General features: G+C 38.5%; 1 protein-coding gene across 1 annotated transcript in view; it reads left to right on the top strand.

Annotated features, from left to right (window-relative positions):
* Positions 1–9,258: 9,258 nt before the first annotated feature.
* The window catches only part of PFN2 (profilin 2), a 79,640-nt gene continuing 68,160 nt past the window's right edge, over positions 9,259–20,738 (top strand). Inside the window, exons 1-2 of the mRNA XM_053711720.1 lie at positions 9,259–9,583; positions 9,894–9,964. Coding sequence (XP_053567695.1) covers positions 9,452–9,583; positions 9,894–9,964 — 203 coding nt within the window. The 5' untranslated portion in view covers positions 9,259–9,451. The remainder of the gene's footprint in view (positions 9,584–9,893; positions 9,965–20,738) is intronic.

Below are 20,738 nucleotides of genomic sequence, written 5' to 3'. Positions count from 1 at the left end.
CAAGCCGCCATCCTTTCTTTTACAAAACATAACCTATTAGTTCTTCGGTGAATTTCCCCTCAAATATACTGTAGTTTATGCATTTCTGTAAATTCTTAATATATTCCTTAGGAATTGAAATACGTAAAGTTTGTATTACATACAAATGTTTTGGTAGAATATTGATTGATTTTTACTATAGTAATTGTCCCTATCCAATAAATATATATATTTTAAAACCATATAGATATACTGTATCTTTATGTCTGAATACATTTTTTTTTTAAACAGCTTTATTGCATTTAAAATAGAGTTACAAAAGGGTGGAGACGCAGCTCCAAGGCGTACAATGCAGTAATAACTGTGGATTTTATAATAAACAATATATAATGTCATAGGAGTAAGTAGTCATTAGGGTAAAGTAATTGGGGGGAAAAGGGGAGGAGAAAAAAAAGGGGGGTATGTGATCCCAGTCCGTCCGTGCCTCCAGCGCTCATACCTAGTCAGTGAAGTGTTTTGATTCTCCCAAAGCCGGGGACAGTTAGTCTTTGATTGTATTTCTGTCTAGGGTCTGTGCTTTATGTAATAGGTCCAGAGTTGTGTGAACTCTGCATAGGAGTTCATTTTGTCGTATTTGAGGTGGTAGTATTCCTCTAGTTCTATAATTTCAGTGACCTTTTGGATCCACATGTCTATAGTGGGGGTGTCCCTACTTTTCCAGTTTTTAGCTATTAGGATTTTAATTCCGTTTATCATGATGTTTAAAAGACGGGCATATGGTTTGTATTTAATCGTTGGGAAAGGTTTGTGCAGTAACCACATCAGAGGGTCTAGTGGCAATTGGGTTTCCAGTATAATTTCTATCTCTGAGATCACGGTTCTCCAGAAGTTCTGGATGGCATTGCACCACCACCACATATGGGCGGTGTCGCTATTTACATGGCCGCAGCGCCAGCATCTGTTACTTCGGGTGCGGTATAGGCGGTGCAGCTTCCTTGGAGTGAGGTACCATCTATGCAGTAGCTTGAAATTAATCTCTAAGATAGAGGAGGAGATTGAGGATCTCATTGTGGCTTGGAAGATCTGTGTGCTTGTTTGGGGCAGGATAATGACCCCTAGGTCCCTCTCCCAGCTTTCTAAGAATGATGGTATGTGCCCAGGCGGTGTGTGTGTCAAAATTTTATATATTGTCGATAAAGTATGTCTTATTGGGGGTTTTTGGACACAAAGGGACTCGAAGTTGGTCAAAGGTCTGACCATATTTCCATATCCTGGGTGTTTATTGATGTAGTGTACTGTTTGTCTATAAGTGAACCAATCGGCAAAGCACTCATGTCCTCTAGAAATTAGCTCAGTCTGTGAGAGTAGGGTTTCGTTGTTGGTTAGTGTGTGAACAGTGAAGTCTCTGTTTGGGGTGTCTACCATGGTTTTGGGGGTGAGGGATTTAACCACAAATTCACCGTTTTCTATCAGGGAGGTCAGTGGGGAGGGGACCGACGAAACAAAGAGCGTTGTGTTGATGGTGCGTTCCCACATGCGGAAGGTCTCTTGTATGATCGGGTTTTGACCTTTCTAAAAAAAATTGGGTTGCTCCAGCATAGTCTTCCCAGATGTGGCCTGCCTATTATGAGGTGTTCAAGAGGTACCCATCTTTTGTGTGCATAGTGGATGTTCCAGTCGACCAGCCTTTGCAGGAATATGGCTTGGCGATAGGCGCTAAGATTCGGAACACCCATACCTCCCTGGGCTTTAGAAGTTTGCATTATTAAACTGTTAATTCTAGGCGGCTTTCTGCGCCAGATGAAGTCACTAAATGCTTTTTGTATTGATGGTAGGTACGGTTTGGGCAAGGGGATTGGTAGAGTCTGGAGAAGGTAAAGAATACGTGGGAATACATTCATTTTGACGACTTCAATGCGTCCTAGCCAAGACAGTTTTTTGGAGCCCCATGATGACAGGTCTCGTTTGATCGTATGTTTAATGGGTGCGTAATTGAGTCGAAATATATCATCTAGTTTGGGTGATAAATGTATCCCTAGATACTTCAGTGAGTTGGTACACCACGTAAAGGGGGAGACTTGTTGGGTGGCTGCCAGGGATGTGTTAGTTAGGTTAATATTTCATATTTCTGATTTGGACATATTTATTACAAAGTTTGATAGAAGTTGGAAAGTGCGGAATTCATATAGGAGGTGTGGGATTGAGATTTCAGGTTTAGTGAGGGAAAAAAAGCAGGTCGTCCGCGAATAGTGATACCACATAATGTTGGTTTTCTATGGTGATTCCAGTTATCTGGGGGTTCTGTCTAATGCTGGTCGCTAAGGTCTCAATGATGCATGCAAATAAGAGTGGGGGCAAGGGACATCCCTGATGTGTTCCGTTGGTTATGGGAAAGGGAGGGGATAAGGTGCCGTTGACTAGGATTCTCGCTGTCGGGTGGGCGTAGAGCGAGAAGACCCTATTAAGGATCTTTGACCCCAACCCCATGTGGATTAAGGTGGCTTTCATGAAGTCCCAGGCAACACGGTCAAATGCCTTTTCCGCATCTGTGGAAAGGAGTACAGAGGGAATATTTTTGAGTTTGGCGTAGTGGATTAAATTGAGGGCCCTGACCGTGTTGTCTTTCGCTTCTCTCCCTGGGATAAACCCGACCTGGTCAAAATGGACCAGGTCTGGGAGGACTCTGTTCAGTCTATGTGCTAGTATCCTAGCATAGAGTTTAACATCAGTATTTAGTAGCGAGATGGGGCGATAATTACCGGGGGAGTCTCGAGATTTGTGGGGTTTGGGTATTAGTATTATATGAGCCTCTAATGCTCCAGGGGGAAACGCCTTGTGTTCATCTATGGATTGGAAATAGTCTAACATATAGGGGTTTAGGATATCCTGGAAAGTGGTGTAGTATTTGTGGCTGTAGCCATCTGGACCCGGGGATTTTTCGGTGGGCAAGTTTTTAAGGGCTAACTTCAATTCACTTAGTGATATGGGTTCTTCCAGTTGCTCTTTTTGCAATTCTGTAATGTGTGGGAGTTGGAGTTTCCCAAGATATTCCCCTATTAGTTGATGCCTACGTTCGGTAGGGCTAGGGGTGTTGGTATTTGTGTGTTGGATGTTGTATAGTTTTTGGAAATATGTTCTGAAGGCGTGGGAAATTTGGTGAGTTGATTTCTGCAGGAGGCCATTGTCGTTTCTGATCTGCATGATATATTTTTGATGTGCTTTTTGCTTAAGGTATCTGGCCAATGATCTGCCTGATTTGTTCCTTCCCTCGTAGTGCTTTTGATGGGTGTATAGGGTCTGCTGTCTTTTGTGCGTTTTGTTGAGGTGGGTGGCTAGTGTTTGTCTTTCTAGGGTGAGTTTGTTAAGTAGATCTTTATTTGTTGGGGTAGTCTTGTGTAAGGATTCTAAGTGCTGTATGTTTGTTAGTAGTGTGTTGGTTAGTTCCCTTTTAGATTTGTTCATTTGTTCTTTTATAGCTATCAATTCTCCCATAATAACGGCTTTGTGGGCTTCCCATAGCGTGTGTTGGTGGTCTCAGGTATAGAGTTGTGTTCAAAGTATTCTAAGATTGCCTTTGTGATTCTGGGAGCTACTAGGGGGTCAGTCAACAAGGATTCGTCTAATCGCCAAATGTAATCTTTTAGGGGTTTTGAGGGCCAGGTCATAGTGCAGAGTACAGAGACATGGTCTGACCATGTAATTGGCGAGATTTTTGCGGAATTGAATAGGGAAAGCCCTCCTACATCCGTAAATATGTAGTCTATGCGAGTATAGACCTCATGGGGATATGAATAGAAGGTATAATCTCTTTGTTGGGGGTGAAGTGTTCTCCAAACGTCTTGCACTACTATGTTTTTGAGATATGATTTAATTTTTGATGTTCTAGAATTTGGTATTGAGGAATGTTGGGCTGAACAGTCCATATTGGGGTCAAGAGCGACATTGAGGTCCCCTCCCATGATGAGTGTCCCCTTTTGGTGCTCTAAAATTAAGTTAGTTATTTTTTTGATAAAAGAGTGTTGTGCTGAGTTGGGGGCATATATTGAAGCTAGTGTCAGCGGTCTACCATAGAGAAGCCCTGTGAGAATAAGATATCTCCCTTCTTTGTCTCTAATGGTCTGTATGGGTGTAAAAGGGATGTTTTTCCTAATTAGGATTCCCACCCCGTGTTTTTTACTGTGGGGGTGAGAGGCCCAATAGCAAGTGCCATATGTGCGAGCAAATGTGTTTGGTTCACGACCCTTGCGGAAGTGGGTCTCCTGTAGGAATACCAAGTCCGCTTTATGTCTATGAAGATCTCTGGATGCTAGCGTTCTTTTGCGAGGTATGTTCAGACCTTTCGCGTTGGCGGAATAGATGTTTATGTGGTTTCCGGCTTGGGAGTGGGAATTCAATTTAGCCATTATCTAGGTGATGGGTGTTAGGTATGAGTCGTAGGCTTGGCGGTATATAGATAGGTAGTGTAGTAAAGGCAGAGCACTGGGGCACTGGGCGGACAGGGAGCAAGGGTACGCAATCAGGTTTGATTACGTGTAAATGCAAGTTTCTAGGAAATACAACAACAACATTGGTAAGAAAAAAAAAAAAAACAAGAAAATAACATAATGCCAACATTAACTTCATGTTGGCAATGAGGGTAGCGTATCCCTGGTGTAATCCCGCTCTTAGATATTAACCTCTGGGGGGATTAAACTATTGCGAGTGAGTTTGAATAAAGCCCTTAGGGGTTTGCGGTTTAGGGGGCAGAACTTCCTGTTAATAATGTCGCTGTGGCAAACCCTGCGTGACCATAGATAACTAGATCGGAATGAGACCTGTAATAAAGGTCTAACTAGTAACAACATCAAAATTTAAATATTTAGCAAATAAACCATAACTAGGGTTGTGGCGGACAAACTTGGAGTCCAATTCAGATAAATGAAAGTATAAGTCCCATTATATTAGGGTGAAATAATGCATTCTAGCAATGATATGTTAAGTCTTTCTGCTGCGCAGTTTCAAGGGGAACATTCTAGATAGCAGCCTTGGCCTTCAGTTATCAATTTTCTGATTATTATGCTTTTAATTGTCTAGCTCTCTTTTTTCTTGGTTAGCCACTCTATAGCTGACACTAAGGTTAACAAGTTAAGGGAAATATACAAGCAAAGTGAGTACATTTTCAATGAGTAGGGAGAAAAAGGAAAAGACACATCAACATCATTTCCTACTATTCTTATAATGATATACCAAATCCCGATTAAAATAATATAACATTACATCTGTCAAGATCAATATATAGTACTTATCAGGTTCTGGTAGAGGTGATATGTGTCCTTTCATAACAAGATGTTTATTGGGGTTTCATGCAACAGGAACCAGGTTTTGTGTCTAGGTCTGGATTGTTCGTATCTTCCAGAGATTAAGAAGCATGAGTGTTCTCTATGTCATAACTATCATCCAGTATAGTATTACTTTTCCAGGGTTGAAAGGAACCTGCTTAGTCGTCTAGGGTGTTAAGTTTTTTCCTTTTGCTGACTGATGACCACTGCGATCTTTGGGATTTGGGTGCACTGTCTGGTTGCTGCATGGTGGATTCCGTTGGTCTTGAGATGGGGGGGGGAAGGAGATGTTAAGGTCCCTTGAGAAGAGTTCGAGGTCGTCTGGGTCTTTATAGATGTGGGTTTTTCCTTCCTTTTGAACAATGAGGCTGAAGGGAAAGCCCCAGCGGTATTTCACCCCCTGCTCTTGTAGAACCTGAGTGATATAACGGATCTCCCTGCGCCTTTCAATAGTGGCAGGGCAAATGTCCTGAAATATCTGTATGCTATAAGTTTGGAATCTGATTTCTCGTTGCAGCCTAACCTGTTTCCAGATAGCCTCCTTGTCCAGATAGCTTGCAAATTTGAGAATAATGTCTCTTGGTGGGTTTGGAGGTTTCGGAACAGGGCGTAATGCCCTATGTGCACGCTCTATGGAAGTTTCAGTGAGTTTGAGTGATGGGGCGATATATTCAAACAAATGTATTAAGTAGGATATTATAGATTCTTGAGTCGCCTCCTCTGGTACTCCCCTGATCCGGAGGTTGCTTCTTCGGCCTCTATTGTCGAGGTCTTCAATTTTTAGTTGGAGCGACTGCACAATAGCTTCGTGTCTCGTGATTTGGTGGTTAGCGTCAGACACTATGTTGTTCAGAGTGTCCTGTTCTTCCTCCAGACTTTCTATTCTCGACCCTAGCTCATTGATGTTTTTCCTCAGCGAGGTCATTTCAGTTTTGATAAATGTCTTTAAGTCGGCTAGGTCTGATTTTGAGGGTAGTTGGGCTATAGTGGTTTGAATTTGTGTGAGTTGGGCAGCGTGGGCGGTATCCATCTGATCAGGCGGTATTTGAGAGGCTGAGAGTGTAGATTCATTGGGTTCAGGTTCACAGCCCTGTTTTTGAAAGTAGGAGTTCATGGCAGTAGAAGGTGTTGTGGGAGCTTTCTTATCAGCTCTGGGCTTTTGTCTTGTTGCCATTAGAAAGTTTCCAGGCTATCTGGTATGTGGTTTGAGTTAGTGCAGCACTTTCACAGACCCTGCATCAAGGTGCCCATTTAATTACTCTTATGCTTAGTTAATAGCCCGGTGGAGCAGTATAAAGTAGTGAGGGAGGGCAGGTTTCCAGTAAGGCCAGGGATGCAAATTCCCTTTCAGGTAGGCCCCGTTTCAGGGAGTATGGGGTTTTCCCTGCTATCGGAAAGGCCGTGCAGCTTGCGGTTTAGGTCGAGTATGTTCTCTGGCAGTCCGGTGCCCTTAGTCAGCTGAGAGCGGGTCGCCGTCTATGCAGGTGGTTAAATAAAAGTCACTGTCTGGGGCCAACTTACTTTGCTAGGTGTTTACAGAGGCCGCGGGGTTCCGGGTGGCTGTAATGGCAGCGTATAGGGAATCTGCGTACCACGTGGGAGTTTCAATGGCGGATCGCGGAGTCTTTGCGCCCTGGGCTAACGGTCTCTGGGTTCACTTTTCCGGTTGCCCAGATATTCGAATAGCGGTGTTGTCCCAGAGCCGGGAGTGCTGCTCCACTTAGGAGGGGGACTAGAGGATGGTTAGGTGTGCGGTTTAAGCTGGTTCCGTTGTAACTTGCACAGAGCTGCCAGCAATGTCCGGTAAAACAGGTGGTTGTGCGTTGGGGTTAGTCTCTAGGAGCTCTCATGTAGATTGAACATAATTGTGCCCAGAATATCACCAGGTTAGAGCGGGTTGACAGGGATACACTTCGGAGCTAGTTCAATGTGCAGCCATGTTCCTGCACGGCTACGCTCCGCCTCCCTGAATACATTTTTTTAACGTATAGGGATATAAAACCCATCATTTTTCTTTCATGATTCAAATAGAGCATGCAATTTTAAACAACTTTCTAATTTACTTCTACTATACTTCTGCTATCAATTTTTCTTTGCTCTCCTGGTATCTTTTGTTGAAACGTAGGGACGTATGCTTCAGAGCCTGTCAATTTCTGGGGCACTATATTGCAGCAGTTTTGCAAGAATGGTATCCATTTGCAAGAGCAGTAGAGGGCAGCACTAATTCCTGCCATGTAGTTCTCTAGATGCCTACCTAGGTATCGCTTCAACACAGAATATCATGGGAACAAAGCAAATTTGATAAAAGAAGTAAATTGGAAACCTTTTTTTAGAATGTTATGCTCTGTCTGAATCACAAAAGATTTTGGGGGGCTTAGTATTTCTTTAACCAACAATATCAATACATAGTGTGTGTAATTGGCAATTTCATATTATTTTGAGTAATTTTATCATTAAAGGGACGGTAAACTATTACAGTATTTTACAGCATCATGTAGTAAGTACAAAAACTAGTATGGAGCTTCTAAAAGTTATTTTACCCCCATATATTGACTCCTAACATTGTTGCTTTTCCTCCTTGGTAGCCCACTTACCTATAAAAAAATATTTATTTTGTGGAAAAAAAGAGCAAAAGATTTATATAACAATAATTCTGCTCCTGAAATAAATATAAGCAGATGCTCTGTACTGAGTATGCACTACTCTGCCGTGGTATGTAAGCTCTTGTGTTATTTTTTTTAGGATGATGTCACTGCAAGCTGGAAATTGATATTCACAAAACTTTAATAAATATAGATAGCCTGACAGTGGTGAAATCCAGAACAAAAGTTATCTTTATTATACCAAATATGCAGATACAGGAAATGTGACAAGCAGGACATGGACCAGTGCTCTCCTTACAGCTATAGGAATTTTAGGAAGTGATTTTGTTACCATGACAACGGGATGCGCTTCACCTTGCAGCATCATTGTCACTAGCATCTCCCATTAGTCTCTTCCCTGTCGTTTCTTCCTCGCAGCTTCTCTTTGCCTCCACTATATACAGCCCCCTTCACCTCCTCCTCACACATTCCGCCCCCTCTACTGGTATGCTGCATTCAACCCTTTTTCTTGACTCTTTGATTACGTACTTTTTTCTTCTCTTTTAACCTCACCAATACCTTCTCCCTTACTGTGCTCAGCTTTCTCACTTTCCTGTTCCTCCCACTGCTCCCTTCTACTTTTATAACTATGGATATTAATTATAACTATCTAACCCCCACTCCCTTAAGAGGGAATACTAAAAAGAGCACTGAAACAAAGGAATCCTGCAGTGTCCCTGCTGTCCCAGGACTTGGAAAATATAGAGCTCCTCCTCTTCTATAGCGGCATCTATTACAGAGCAATAACGTTTGATTTTGGACATACATCTAGAATTCGTCCACAGTGCCCCCACCAGTAACTTTGTTTTATTGCGCTGTGGAATATAGACTACTTGAGATGAAGCCACAGTTTTCAGTTTTTTTTTGTTCAATATTCAAAATTCTGTGTCGGAATTTAAGGCATTTCAGTTTTATTTAGCACCCAATGCACTAAAACAATATGCCAATGGTTATGCCACTACATCAAGATGTCTCACTTTATGTAGTGACATTCATATCAATTCATTTTTAAGTGAAGTGTGCCATCCACACGTTTTCCAATCTTCTGGTGGTACATACTGCAGTTTCTCAGCCTCGGTGTTAGGACACACTGGGTTGCACTTTTCAACACAATTCACTCTCAAAGGGTCGCCTAATTATATATCTTATAACGAATCTGTCATTCTGTGTGAACGTACTATAGTGCTAATAAGCCCATAGTGCTGTGCGATGCAGTGATTGCTGAGCTCGCTGCACCACGCACCTCATTCTGACTCATAACTGCCCCTAAGATGAATGCGCCGTCTGAACGTGGAGGTGTGTCAGTGTCCTTCCGCTGTTGGCGGAGGGATCTGCAGAGGCATTACAGGGGAGGGGAGTACACCCGGGCGCTGCCCTATTTCCTTGCCTTATCCCGGCTGTTGGAGCTCAGATTATCTACGGCCGTGACGGAGCCGTTTCAACCCCATTACCGGCTTCCCATACCCCCGCTTTCCTAAACACCGTTACCTCCCGGTGTTCCCCTCACTGAAGATGTCCGGCTGGCAGGATTACGTGGATATGCTGATGGCCGATGGCAGCTGCCAGGAGGCCGCCATTGTCGGTTACGTGGATGCCAAGTACGTCTGGGCAACGACACCCGGGGGATTTTTTCAGACGTTGACGGTAAGAGAATTATACATTCGTTTTCACACTTGTTTTTCCCGTTATATATGTGCACCTGCCGGCTTGGGGGCGGGGCCTTGCGGATAACGGTTTGCACCAGTCCCCATCATTTGGCAATTTGCTTTCTATACCAAATACACGTTCATATAGTTATTCATTCGTTTATTTTAATGCAGTTGTTATGAACTCGTTAACTTGGTGTATGTGCGAAGTGCACTTTAATTTGTGATAGTAGTGATATGTAATATAGAAGATTTAGTTTTGATGTCTTGTGTCATTTTCTTATCTATATCCTCATTCGTTGTTTTAGCCTCGGGGGAGGAGGCTGCAGCTTCTTATACCGGTTGTACCTACCCATGTGTATGTGGTAGACCTGGCCGGGTACATATTTAATATTTCGCATAGTATACTGCTTGAAGGGTCTCTCTGCGTAGAGCTTAGCCACTGTCACAATGAGATTTACGCTTCTGACGTAAACAGGCTTTGTGAATCCCGCCCCTTGCTACCTCCATGTTCTTCTGCAAGATGGCGTGCACTCATTGATTTTTATTCCCTTAATTTTTTTCTTTCACTGACCATCCTGAATAAAGCAGATCAGATTTCAACAAAGAAACGAGGTGCATCGAAGTCTTTCTTAAATTAAGTTTGTTTTTGTGTGTGTAAACCACCTTCAGTTTAATGAGTGTATTGTTTTTTTTTTTAATCACCCTTTTTAATGTACAATGAGGGAAAGATGAGACACTAGGGCAAATGGTGATAATTGTAAAACAGTGAGTTCTGCAAAAATATTAATACTAGAACCTGCATGTGATATAGATATTACTACATAACTGTAGATATGCATAGACTGAAGTCTGCATGTTAGGCTATTTGTAAATGAGTTTAGAGTCTTTGATTCCAGTTTATCACTTATTTTAATAACTGGTATCAACAAATGCATACTTCTATGTAAACACTAGTTTTTATTTGAGGGGGTATTGCCAGTGCTATAAGCTTCTGACAAATGTAAAAATGCAGTGCTAACATGTTGGTTTAAAACTGGTTGTAGTATCTAAAAAAAATAAGTGATTACACTAGTAAATGCAATAGCTATTTTGTAGCATCATATAATTTATTTAAACCTAAAGATTAATTGTGCCCTTCCTTGCATTATTAATTTAGGAACAGTCCCTTGTCAAGTACAAGGTGACACTAGTAAGCATAATGGCAATGAACAATAAAGGAATATCATTTTTAAAGTAGGTTACAAAATATTTATTACAATACGTAAGCCATTTTAATGCTATTTAAAAAATAAAATAAACATAAATTGTGTGCATATATGGCCAGCAGGCATTTTGAACAAAAAGCCCATAGTAGCAGTTCTGATCTAGTTGTCTGTTTTCAAGTTTTTGTGTACACTAGATATATAGAGATATTATATAGATTACATGAGACACTTGCTACCACATAGTTCATTTTCATTCATAGTGCCACCCTAACGTCACAGTGATTTACTGAGCTGCTCCTCCCTGCTAGATGACACTTTTGCAGGGGGACACACATTTACCGGCACTGTTGACTATGAAAGAGTTAGGCCTGGGATGACACTGCATTTCCTTTGGAGACTAGTGCTTTATTCTCCAATCAAATCACTGTTGCTAGCCCACACTTCCTTCTACTACACCAGCTTTGTCCCAATTGGTGAAGCTGACGTCCCTTAACTGTGTGGCACTGAATTTCTAAGTGTAGTTAAGGATACAAATACAATAACCTTTTCCTTTGGACACATTTTACACATTTAGCTGCATTTGAGTTTAAATTAATACTGTGTAACAAAGGTGCATGATTTATTCTGCAGCTTACATCATTGCTGTTGGAAACAAGGTTATCAGATACATTCTTATGCAAGGATCTTGTGCTGCACGGTGATTGTGTCATAAGCATGTTATTCAGTACTGTTTTCTTTTTGTGATGTGCAAGTCTGAGAGACATCAATATCTATGCTAAAACACTTTCAAGTCCCTCCACGCTGTGCATTTTGGTCTGACTGTAAACAAAGATCAAATGCTGACTGCTTCACTTTTATTATACATTATTCTCTTAATAAATTAGGGCCCAACAAATTATACCAGTGCTGAAGCAGAAGAACTTCATTGAACACTGTAGCATTTCTTGTTTTAAACACGTGGCGAGATTACATATGCAACGTCACCCGCGAAAGCCGGCAACACCAGTTTTTTTTTTTTTTTTTTTTTTGGTGAAGTGTGCGATCAAATATACGGCGCCGCATATAAATGCGGCCCGTATAGTTCACCTGTCAACCACAGTTTTTACTCCCATAAACTAACATAGAACCAGCGTCGCAATTCGGTATCGCATATTCAGCGCAAGGACTTACACAGCAAAAATGGAGAAATTTTACTCCATTTTCACCTCGCCACACATAGGCAGGCGCAGCAAGGCTTGCGCTGAATATATGAGCACCGTAACTCCTTGAAAGTATTAACTAACAACTAATGCATGAGCAATATGTACCTGTCAACTGCAATCCCCCCACCGCAATAACTAATAAAATCTATTAACCCCTAATCCGTCAACCCCCACTATGCAATAAACCTAATTAACCCCTAAACCACCATTCCCCACAACGCAAAGAACTTATCACTAAACTCCCTAACCTAACACCCCCTAAGTTAACACTAATTACATAAAATAAAAAATTCTAAGTTAGTTAAAATAAAAAATCCTAACATAAAAAACAAACAAAAAAAACGTAAGATTCAATTAAAGTAAGTCTAATATTACCAAAAATAAAATTTTAGACTTATCAAAAACAAAAAATATAAACTTAATCTAATACCCCTATAAAATTAAAAAGCCCCCCCAATAAAAAAAACCCTAATCTAACACTAAACTACCAATAGCCCATAAAACAGCCTTTTGTAGGGCAGTGCCCTAAAGCGATCAGTTCTTTTACCTAAAAAATACAAATTAACCCCTAACAGTAAACCCCCATCAAACCCCCCAAAATAAAAAAAAACCTAAGCTACCCATTTCCCCTAAAGGGGCACTTGTATAGGCATTGCCCTTAAAAGGGCAATCAGCTCTTTTGCAGTCCATTAAAATAAAAAAGCCCTATTCTTAAAAAAACAAACAAAAACACCCAAAAAAAACCTAAGTCTAACCGTGAAATAGGTACTCACCATTCCTTAAAGGACCAGTCAACACAGTAGATTTGCAAAGTCAACACATGCAAGATAACAAGACAATGCAATAGCACTTAGTCTGAACCTCAAAATTAACCTCTTAAGGACATATGACGGCATTTTTCCGTCTTAAAACAATTGAGCAAACTGAAAGTTGTGTCCTTAAAGGGTTAATAGTAGATTTTTTTTTCTGACAATTTTAAAAGTTGTCTATTTCCACTCCCCCTGTACCATGTGACAGCCATCAGCCAATCACAAATGCATACACGTACCATGTGACATCCATCAGCCAATCACAAATGCATACACGTACCATGTGACATCCATCAGCCAATCACAAATGCATATACGCTTTATTTTGTGAATTCTTGCACATGCTCAGTAGGAGCTGGTGACTCAAAAAGTGTAAATATAAAAAGACACTGCACTTTTTTTTTTTTAATAGAAGTAAATTTGAAAGCGGTTTAAAATTGCATGCTCTATCTGAATAATGAAAGTTTTTAATTTTGACGAGTGTCCCTTTTAAGTCCGATGGTGAAGGTCTTCTTCCAGGCAGCGACATATTTATCCAGCACGGGGTCCTCTTCTATCTTCATCTTCATCTGGAGCGGAGGTGGCCGCGGAGCAGGAACGATGGCCGGGGAGACAACCAGCGCGGAGTATTCTCTTCATACGATCGCCACTGCACACTGAAGCTTGAATGCAAGGTACCCGTTTTATATTTGGGGTACCTTGCATTCCTATTGGCTGATATTTTCAAATCGGCCAATAGGATTTCAGTAGCTCTCATCCTATTGGCTGATTTGAAAATATCAGCCAATAGGAATGCAAGGTACCCCAAATATAAAACGGGTTCCTTGCATTCAAGCTTCAGTGTGCGGCGGCGATCAAATGAAAAGGTGTCTCTGCAGCTGGCGTTCCTGCTCCGTGGCCACCTCTGCGCCGCATTTGCTCCGGATGAAGATATCTCTGCCTGGAAGAAGACCTTCACCGCCGGACTTCAGGAATGGTGAGTACCTATTTCGGGGTTAGACTTGGGTGTGTTTTTTTTTTTTTTTTTTTTTTTTTTTTTTTTTTTGATTAGGGCTTTTTTAATAGGTTGCAAAAGAGCAATGCCCATACAAATGCCTCTTTAAGGGCAATGGGTAGCTTAGGTTTTTTTTTTAGAGTTAGGTCTTTTTATGTTGGGGGGGGTTTACTGTTAGGGGTTAATTTGTATATTTTTTTTTTTAGGTAAAAGAGCTGATCGCTTTAGGGCAATGCCCTACAAAAGGCCCTTTTAAAGGGCTAATGGTAGTTTAGTGTTTGGGAGTGCTTATTTTGGGGGGCTTTTTATTTTTATAGGGGTATTAGATTAGGTTTAAATTTTTATTTTTCATAATTTCGTTAATTTTTTTTTCTGTAATCTTAGACTTTTTTTTATTTTTGGTAATATTAGACTTAATTTAATTGAATCTTAGGTTTTGTTTTTTTAATGTTGGGATTTTTTATTTTAACTTAGTTTTTTATTTTATTTTATGTAATTTGGCTTAACTTGGAGGGTGCTGGGTTAGGAAGCTTAGTGAATAGCTAAGGTCTGCGTTGTGAAGGGATGGCGGATTAGGGGTTATTAATTTACTTTAGGTTTATTGCATTATGGGGTAGATTGGGTAAGATAGAAATGTAGTGCTGGACAACAAAACTCGCTGCCTCTCCTAATTGTCACCTTCCATGTGAGGCACCAACCGTATAGATACAAAAAAGAGAAAAAATAGGAGGGAGCTAAGAGCGGAGTATTAATGGGCTGATGTATGTTAATTAATTGCAAGTAGGTTGAAGACCATTTTTTGGTAAAAATTATTACAATTTATATTAAAAAGAACACAATGGTTTACTTTAGGGAGACAATTATATCTCTATGAATTCATTTTCTTATGTAACAAATGTAACATCCAATGTGTAGTATCACCAATAAGTGGAGTAAAGTGTGTGTGTTCTAAAGCAGCATTCAATTTTAAGATCTATCTAATATAACATTGAAATATATATACACAACAATGAGTGGAATAACACAAGATTAATCACTAGTGCAGCAAATGTATATCTGCTGCAAGAGTGCTATACATTTTATGTCACTACAATTCAAAATTGAATGCTCAAACGTTGCATTGTGGGGGATGGTTGTTTAGGGGTTTATCACTTTTATTATTAGTTGCGACGTGGGGGGATGGCGGATATAGGGAATTATAAACTGCTGTAAGCCACTGGCGATTCAAATGTCTATTTGCGCACATTTCTGAACATCGACAGTATATCCGACCTACGGCAGTTTATAATCTGATGGCGCCGTATATGTTGTTAACCAGATGGGAAAGGTGAACTTACGGGCGATGCAGGTTTTAGCAGTTGCGCTGAAATCTGCAGCGCATATGTAATCTCGCCCATGGTTTGTGTGAAATCTGAAGGGGGGGGGGGGGAGAAATCTGGCTTTTTAAATAAATAAGGAGCATGCATTCGGATCCTTTTGTGAGGATCCAAATGCGGAAGAAAGTGGCTGCTCGTGGGATTTGTCTCTTTTCAGAGTCAAATTTATCCCTGTGAAAGTTCAACACACTGATCTGGATTTGCACAGATTTTAGTGTGTTGAACCTTCACTTGAATAAATGCGGCACTGGAAAGACATAAATCCCATGATCGCCTGCCGCCTTCCGCATTTGGATCCTCACGAAGGATCCAAATGCACCCCTCCTAATATATATGTATATACTGTGAGGTTGTAATATAAAATCTTTGAAGGATCATAATAGTCGAAAAAAATACATGCTCTAATTCATTGAAGTGTGCAATTTTAAGATTATCAACCGTCAAAGTTGTTAAACTCATAGTAAAATTGCTGCTCAGGACTCAGAGCACTGTTGGTCCCAAGCAGAAACTGCCACTGATCTAATCAATAGCGTTGGTTGCACAGCTGGGTCGTGCGACAAGCACTGCTGATTGGATGAGCATCCGGTTCCGTTTGGGACCTGCGCACCACTTCTATTGTGTAATGTAGGGTCGAGAGTCTTACAATTACATGCACTAATGAAGTAGAGTATGCAATTTTTCAATTATGTGCAATATAAAAACTTTGTAATATCTCTTAAATTATTATTCCCTTTTTGTAATTTTAAAGGAACATAATAAACGGCTTCATTTTAATTTTTGTATGTTCCTTATGGCCCAATCTTTTGCAAGCGACTTGTTTTTTGTTTTAAATATATTTTTTTTTTAAATATTTTTTTTTTTTTTTTCTCTCCCTGTATCTGAGGTCCAATAAAAAAAACAAAAAAACAACCTCTTTATTCTGCTCAGGCGTATGCCCTTAAAGTAAAGGTAATCTTTGATGAATCAATCACGGTGAAATGTAAACTTTGATGAATAAAAATGTGCCCCTGTTTTTAATATTTTTAAAAACAGGGGCACATTTTTATTCATCAAAGTTTACATTTCACAATTTTTGTAAAAATACTTACCTTTTTATTCTGGAAGCTACTCCTGCGCTTCCCCCGCTCGTCGCAAGTCTCTTCTTACGTCACCAATGACTAATCCGGCTTCCTCCAATCCTTGCGGGGCCTCAGGTAATGTTTGCTCTGGGGGGGAAGCCGTGATTGGAGGAAGCTGGATTCGTCATTGGTGGCGTAAGAAGAGACTTGCGGGGGAAGTGCTGGATCTGCTTCCAGAATAAAATGTATTTTTACAAAAACGGTGAAATGTAAAGTTTGATAAATGAAAGTGCCCCTGTTTTTAATATTTTTTTAAAACAGGGCACTGATTCATCAAAGTTTACCTTTCTTTTTAAAGCAGGGAGATTTTCTGCTTAGGGTCACTCTGCACTCCCTAGAGGGTAACAGCTGCATGAATTTTTCATTGAAAGGCATGCAGAAAGTGCACAGATTCAAAAGAATATAAAGTAAATATAAATCTGCCTTTTTTTTTTTTTTTTTTTTTTTTTAAATAATAAAATGCATTAAACTTCAGAACTGAAAGGGACAGTCAAGTCAAAATTAAACTTTCATTATTCAGATAGAGCACACAATTTTAAAGGGACACTGTGCCCAAATTTTATCTTTTGTGATTCAGATAGAGCATGACATTTTAAGCAACTTTCTAATTTACTCCTATTATCAAATGTTCTTCATTCTCCTGGTATCTTTATTTGAAATGCAAGAAAGTAAGTTTAGATGCCGGCCCATTTTTGGTGATCAACCTGGGTTGTTCTTGCTGATTGGTGGATAAACTCATCCACCAATAAAAAAGTGCTGTCCATAGTTCTGAATTAAAAAAAAAAAAAAAAAAACTTAGATGTCGTCTTTTTAAAATAAAGATTGCAAGAGAACGAAGAAAAATAGGAATAAATTAGAAAGTGGCTTAAAATTGCATGCTCTATTTGAACCATGAAAGAAAAAATTTGGGTTCAGTATCCCTTTAAGAAACTTTCCAATTTACTTCCATTAACAAAATGTGCAGTCTTTTTTTTATATTTACACTTTTAGAGTAACCAGGTCCTACTGAGCATGTGCAAGGATTCACATAATATGCATTTGTGATTGGCTGTCACATGATACAGGAGGAGTGGAATTAGACAACTTATTTGTCACAAAAATCTACATATTTTAACTTCAGACTAAAAAAAAAGCATGGAAGTATGATTAAGAGCCGGCCCCTTTTCTGGAGCAGTATATGGCAGCAGTTTTGCAAGAATGTTATCCATTTGCAGAAGCACTAGATGCCAGCACTATTTTCTGCCATGTAGTGCTCCAGATGTAGGTATCTCTTCAGCACAGAATATCATGGGAACAAAGAAAATTTGATAATAGATACAATTTGGAAGCTTTTTTTTTTTTTTTTTTTTTTTTTTTTTTTTTTTTTTAATGGTATGCTCTGTCTGAATCACAAAATAAAATGTTTTGGTTTCATATCCCTCTAAGGACATTTACTTTTGCAAAATTATGGCGCTATCCCAAAAGAACAGAGTAAAGCAAAGTGTAAGGTCAGCACTAATAATTATGCTAACTGGATGTTTTTCTACCATGCAGATAGCTGTAGCAGAAGAATAACTGCTCACAGAGCACTTACTCTGGTGAGCTGAAGAAATTTTGAGGTAAAATATCCTCATTTTACATAGAGATGTTCAGGGAATATTTTCTTCGCTTTTTACAACACAGGCTGCATCACTTTCAAGTGATTTAAAGGGCCGTTATATGGAAAAATGTACATACTCCTTCATTTGCGTGACCAATTAACGGATAGAACTCTTAGTCTTGTGTTACACAGTAGTGCAGGACCTTCTTTTCAGGATTTACCTAAAAACTGCTTCTTGATTTTTACAGAGTTTAGAAAAAGCACAGACTTTTTTTTTTTGAGCATAGGAACTCTTGATATGTCTCTCAGATTCCAAACTGAGGAAGATTGGAACAGTGAAGCAGGAATGTGAAGCAGAGGAGCTGCCTTTCACAGGAGGGACTGTCTCTTAAATTGTTTGTACAAAGCATGACCACTACAGCCATGACTCTGCTTTGTACCACATGGCCACTCACACACCGATATGCCACTTAGATAAGGAACATCTTTATGCATGGGTATGGGATAATGGGCATTTTTTTATTTTAAACCCAAGTTCAGGCACAGGGGCAAATATTTATTTTTTAACCCCTAATGGAGACACGTGTGTGTATATATGTGTGTATATATATATATGTGTGTGTGTGTATATATATATATATATATATATATATATTCCTGAACAAACGGCCGCACTCTCAGGTCTTTTGGTGAAACAAGTAAATACTCTTTAATGGAACGTTTTTTGGGGAATTCCTCCCCATCATCCCCGAAAACGTTCCATTAAAGAGTATTTACTTGTTTCACCAAAAGAGAGTGCGGCCGTTTGTTCAGGAATATTTATTGCATGTTGGCACCCAGGCAGATGTCCACAGGAGGGTAACACTGTACATTGGATGGGATTTTTATATATATATATATATATATATATATATATATATATATATATATATATATATATATATATATATATATATATATATATATATATATATATATATATATATATATATATATATATATATATATATATATATATATATAGCAAGATAAAGTCCAGCACCAATTCACTTCCAGGTAAGGGTGCAAGCAGCCTCTGTCTCACCTTGACAGGTATTAATATGCAAAATAGAAATGGCTGCAGCACACCAAGTCAGATTTATAACATTTTTATTACAAGCAGTGAAATACAGGCGACGTTTCGGGCTTCTGCCCTTTCTCAAGCCAGGGCAGAAGCCCGAAACGTCGCCTGTATTTCACTGCTTGTAATAAAAATGTTATAAATCTGACTTGGTGTGCTGCAGCCATTTCTATTTTGCATATTAATACCTGTCAAGGTGAGACAGAGGCTGCTTGCACCCTTACCTGGAAGTGAATTGGTGCTGGACTTTATCTTGTTATATATCTATCTATCTATATATCTCTATATATCTCTATATATCTCTATATATCTCTATATATCTCTATATATCTCTATATATCTCTATATATCTCTATATATCTCTATATATCTCTATATATCTCTATATATCTCTATATATCTCTCTATATCTCTCTATATCTCTCTATATCTCTCTATATCTCTCTATATCTCTCTATATCTCTCTATATCTCTCTATATCTCTCTATATCTCTCTATATCTCTCTATATCTCTCTATATCTCTCTATATCTCTCTATATCTCTCTATATCTCTCTATATCTCTCTATATCTCTCTATATCTCTCTATATCTCTCTATATCTCTCTATATCTCTATCTCTCTATATCTCTATCTCTATCTATCTCTCTATATCTCTCTATCTCTCTATATCTCTCTATATCTCTCTATATCTCTCTATATCTCTCTATATCTCTATATCTATCTATATCTCTATATCCATCTATATCTCTATATCTATCTATATCTCTATATCTATCTATATCTCTATATCCCTCGTCAGAATAACAACCTTTTTTTCCAGTCATGTGACTGCTATTGAAAATCATTGAGAAGCAGTGCATTTATTAAAATAGCCAGTAGGTGGAGCTGTCCGCTTGTGTTGCAGCAAAGTCAAGCAAGCTGAAATTAATCAGTTTAACCATACCTGAGCTATCGAGCAGAGTTCAAAGGAACAAGATCTTCCTGTCTATAAATCAGTCCAGATGGGAATGCATAGAAAGAACTGTTTGCAGAAAAATGCAATTGAAGTCTGTGTTGTGCGATTATTTTATTAGGTTTATAATGCTGTTTAGCAAATGTTTTTGTTCATTTAACTTAGTTTAATTATATATTCTGTGTTGTGTGATTATTTTATTAGGTTTATAATGCTGTTTAGCATTTAAAGTCTTAATTTCAAAGCTTTAAAAATAATTTATTAGGTTTTACTTATGACAATTTTGAGAGGGGCCTGGAACCTATCTCCCTCACTTCCCATTGACTTAGATTATAAACTGGGTTTCAATTTACAACGGTTTCGATTTACAACCATTCCTTCTGGAACCTAACCCCGGCTTAAACTGAGGGATGGAGATATATATATATATATATATATATATATATATATATATATATATATATTAATATAATATAATATATAATATATAATATATAATATATAATATATAATTTATATTATATTATATTATATTATATTATATTATATTATATTATATTATATTATATTATATTATATTATATTATATTATATTATATTATATTATATTATATTATATTATATTATATTATATTATATTATATTATATTATATTATATTATATTATATTATATTATATTATATTATATTATATTATATTATATTATATTATATTATATTATATTATATTATATTATATTATATTATATTATATTATATTATATTATATTATATTATATTATATTATATTATAT

Source organism: Bombina bombina, chromosome 4, assembly GCF_027579735.1.
Source record: "Bombina bombina isolate aBomBom1 chromosome 4, aBomBom1.pri, whole genome shotgun sequence".
Classification (NCBI taxonomy): domain Eukaryota; kingdom Metazoa; phylum Chordata; class Amphibia; order Anura; family Bombinatoridae; genus Bombina; species Bombina bombina.
This window is presented reverse-complemented; position numbering and strand designations above follow the sequence as displayed.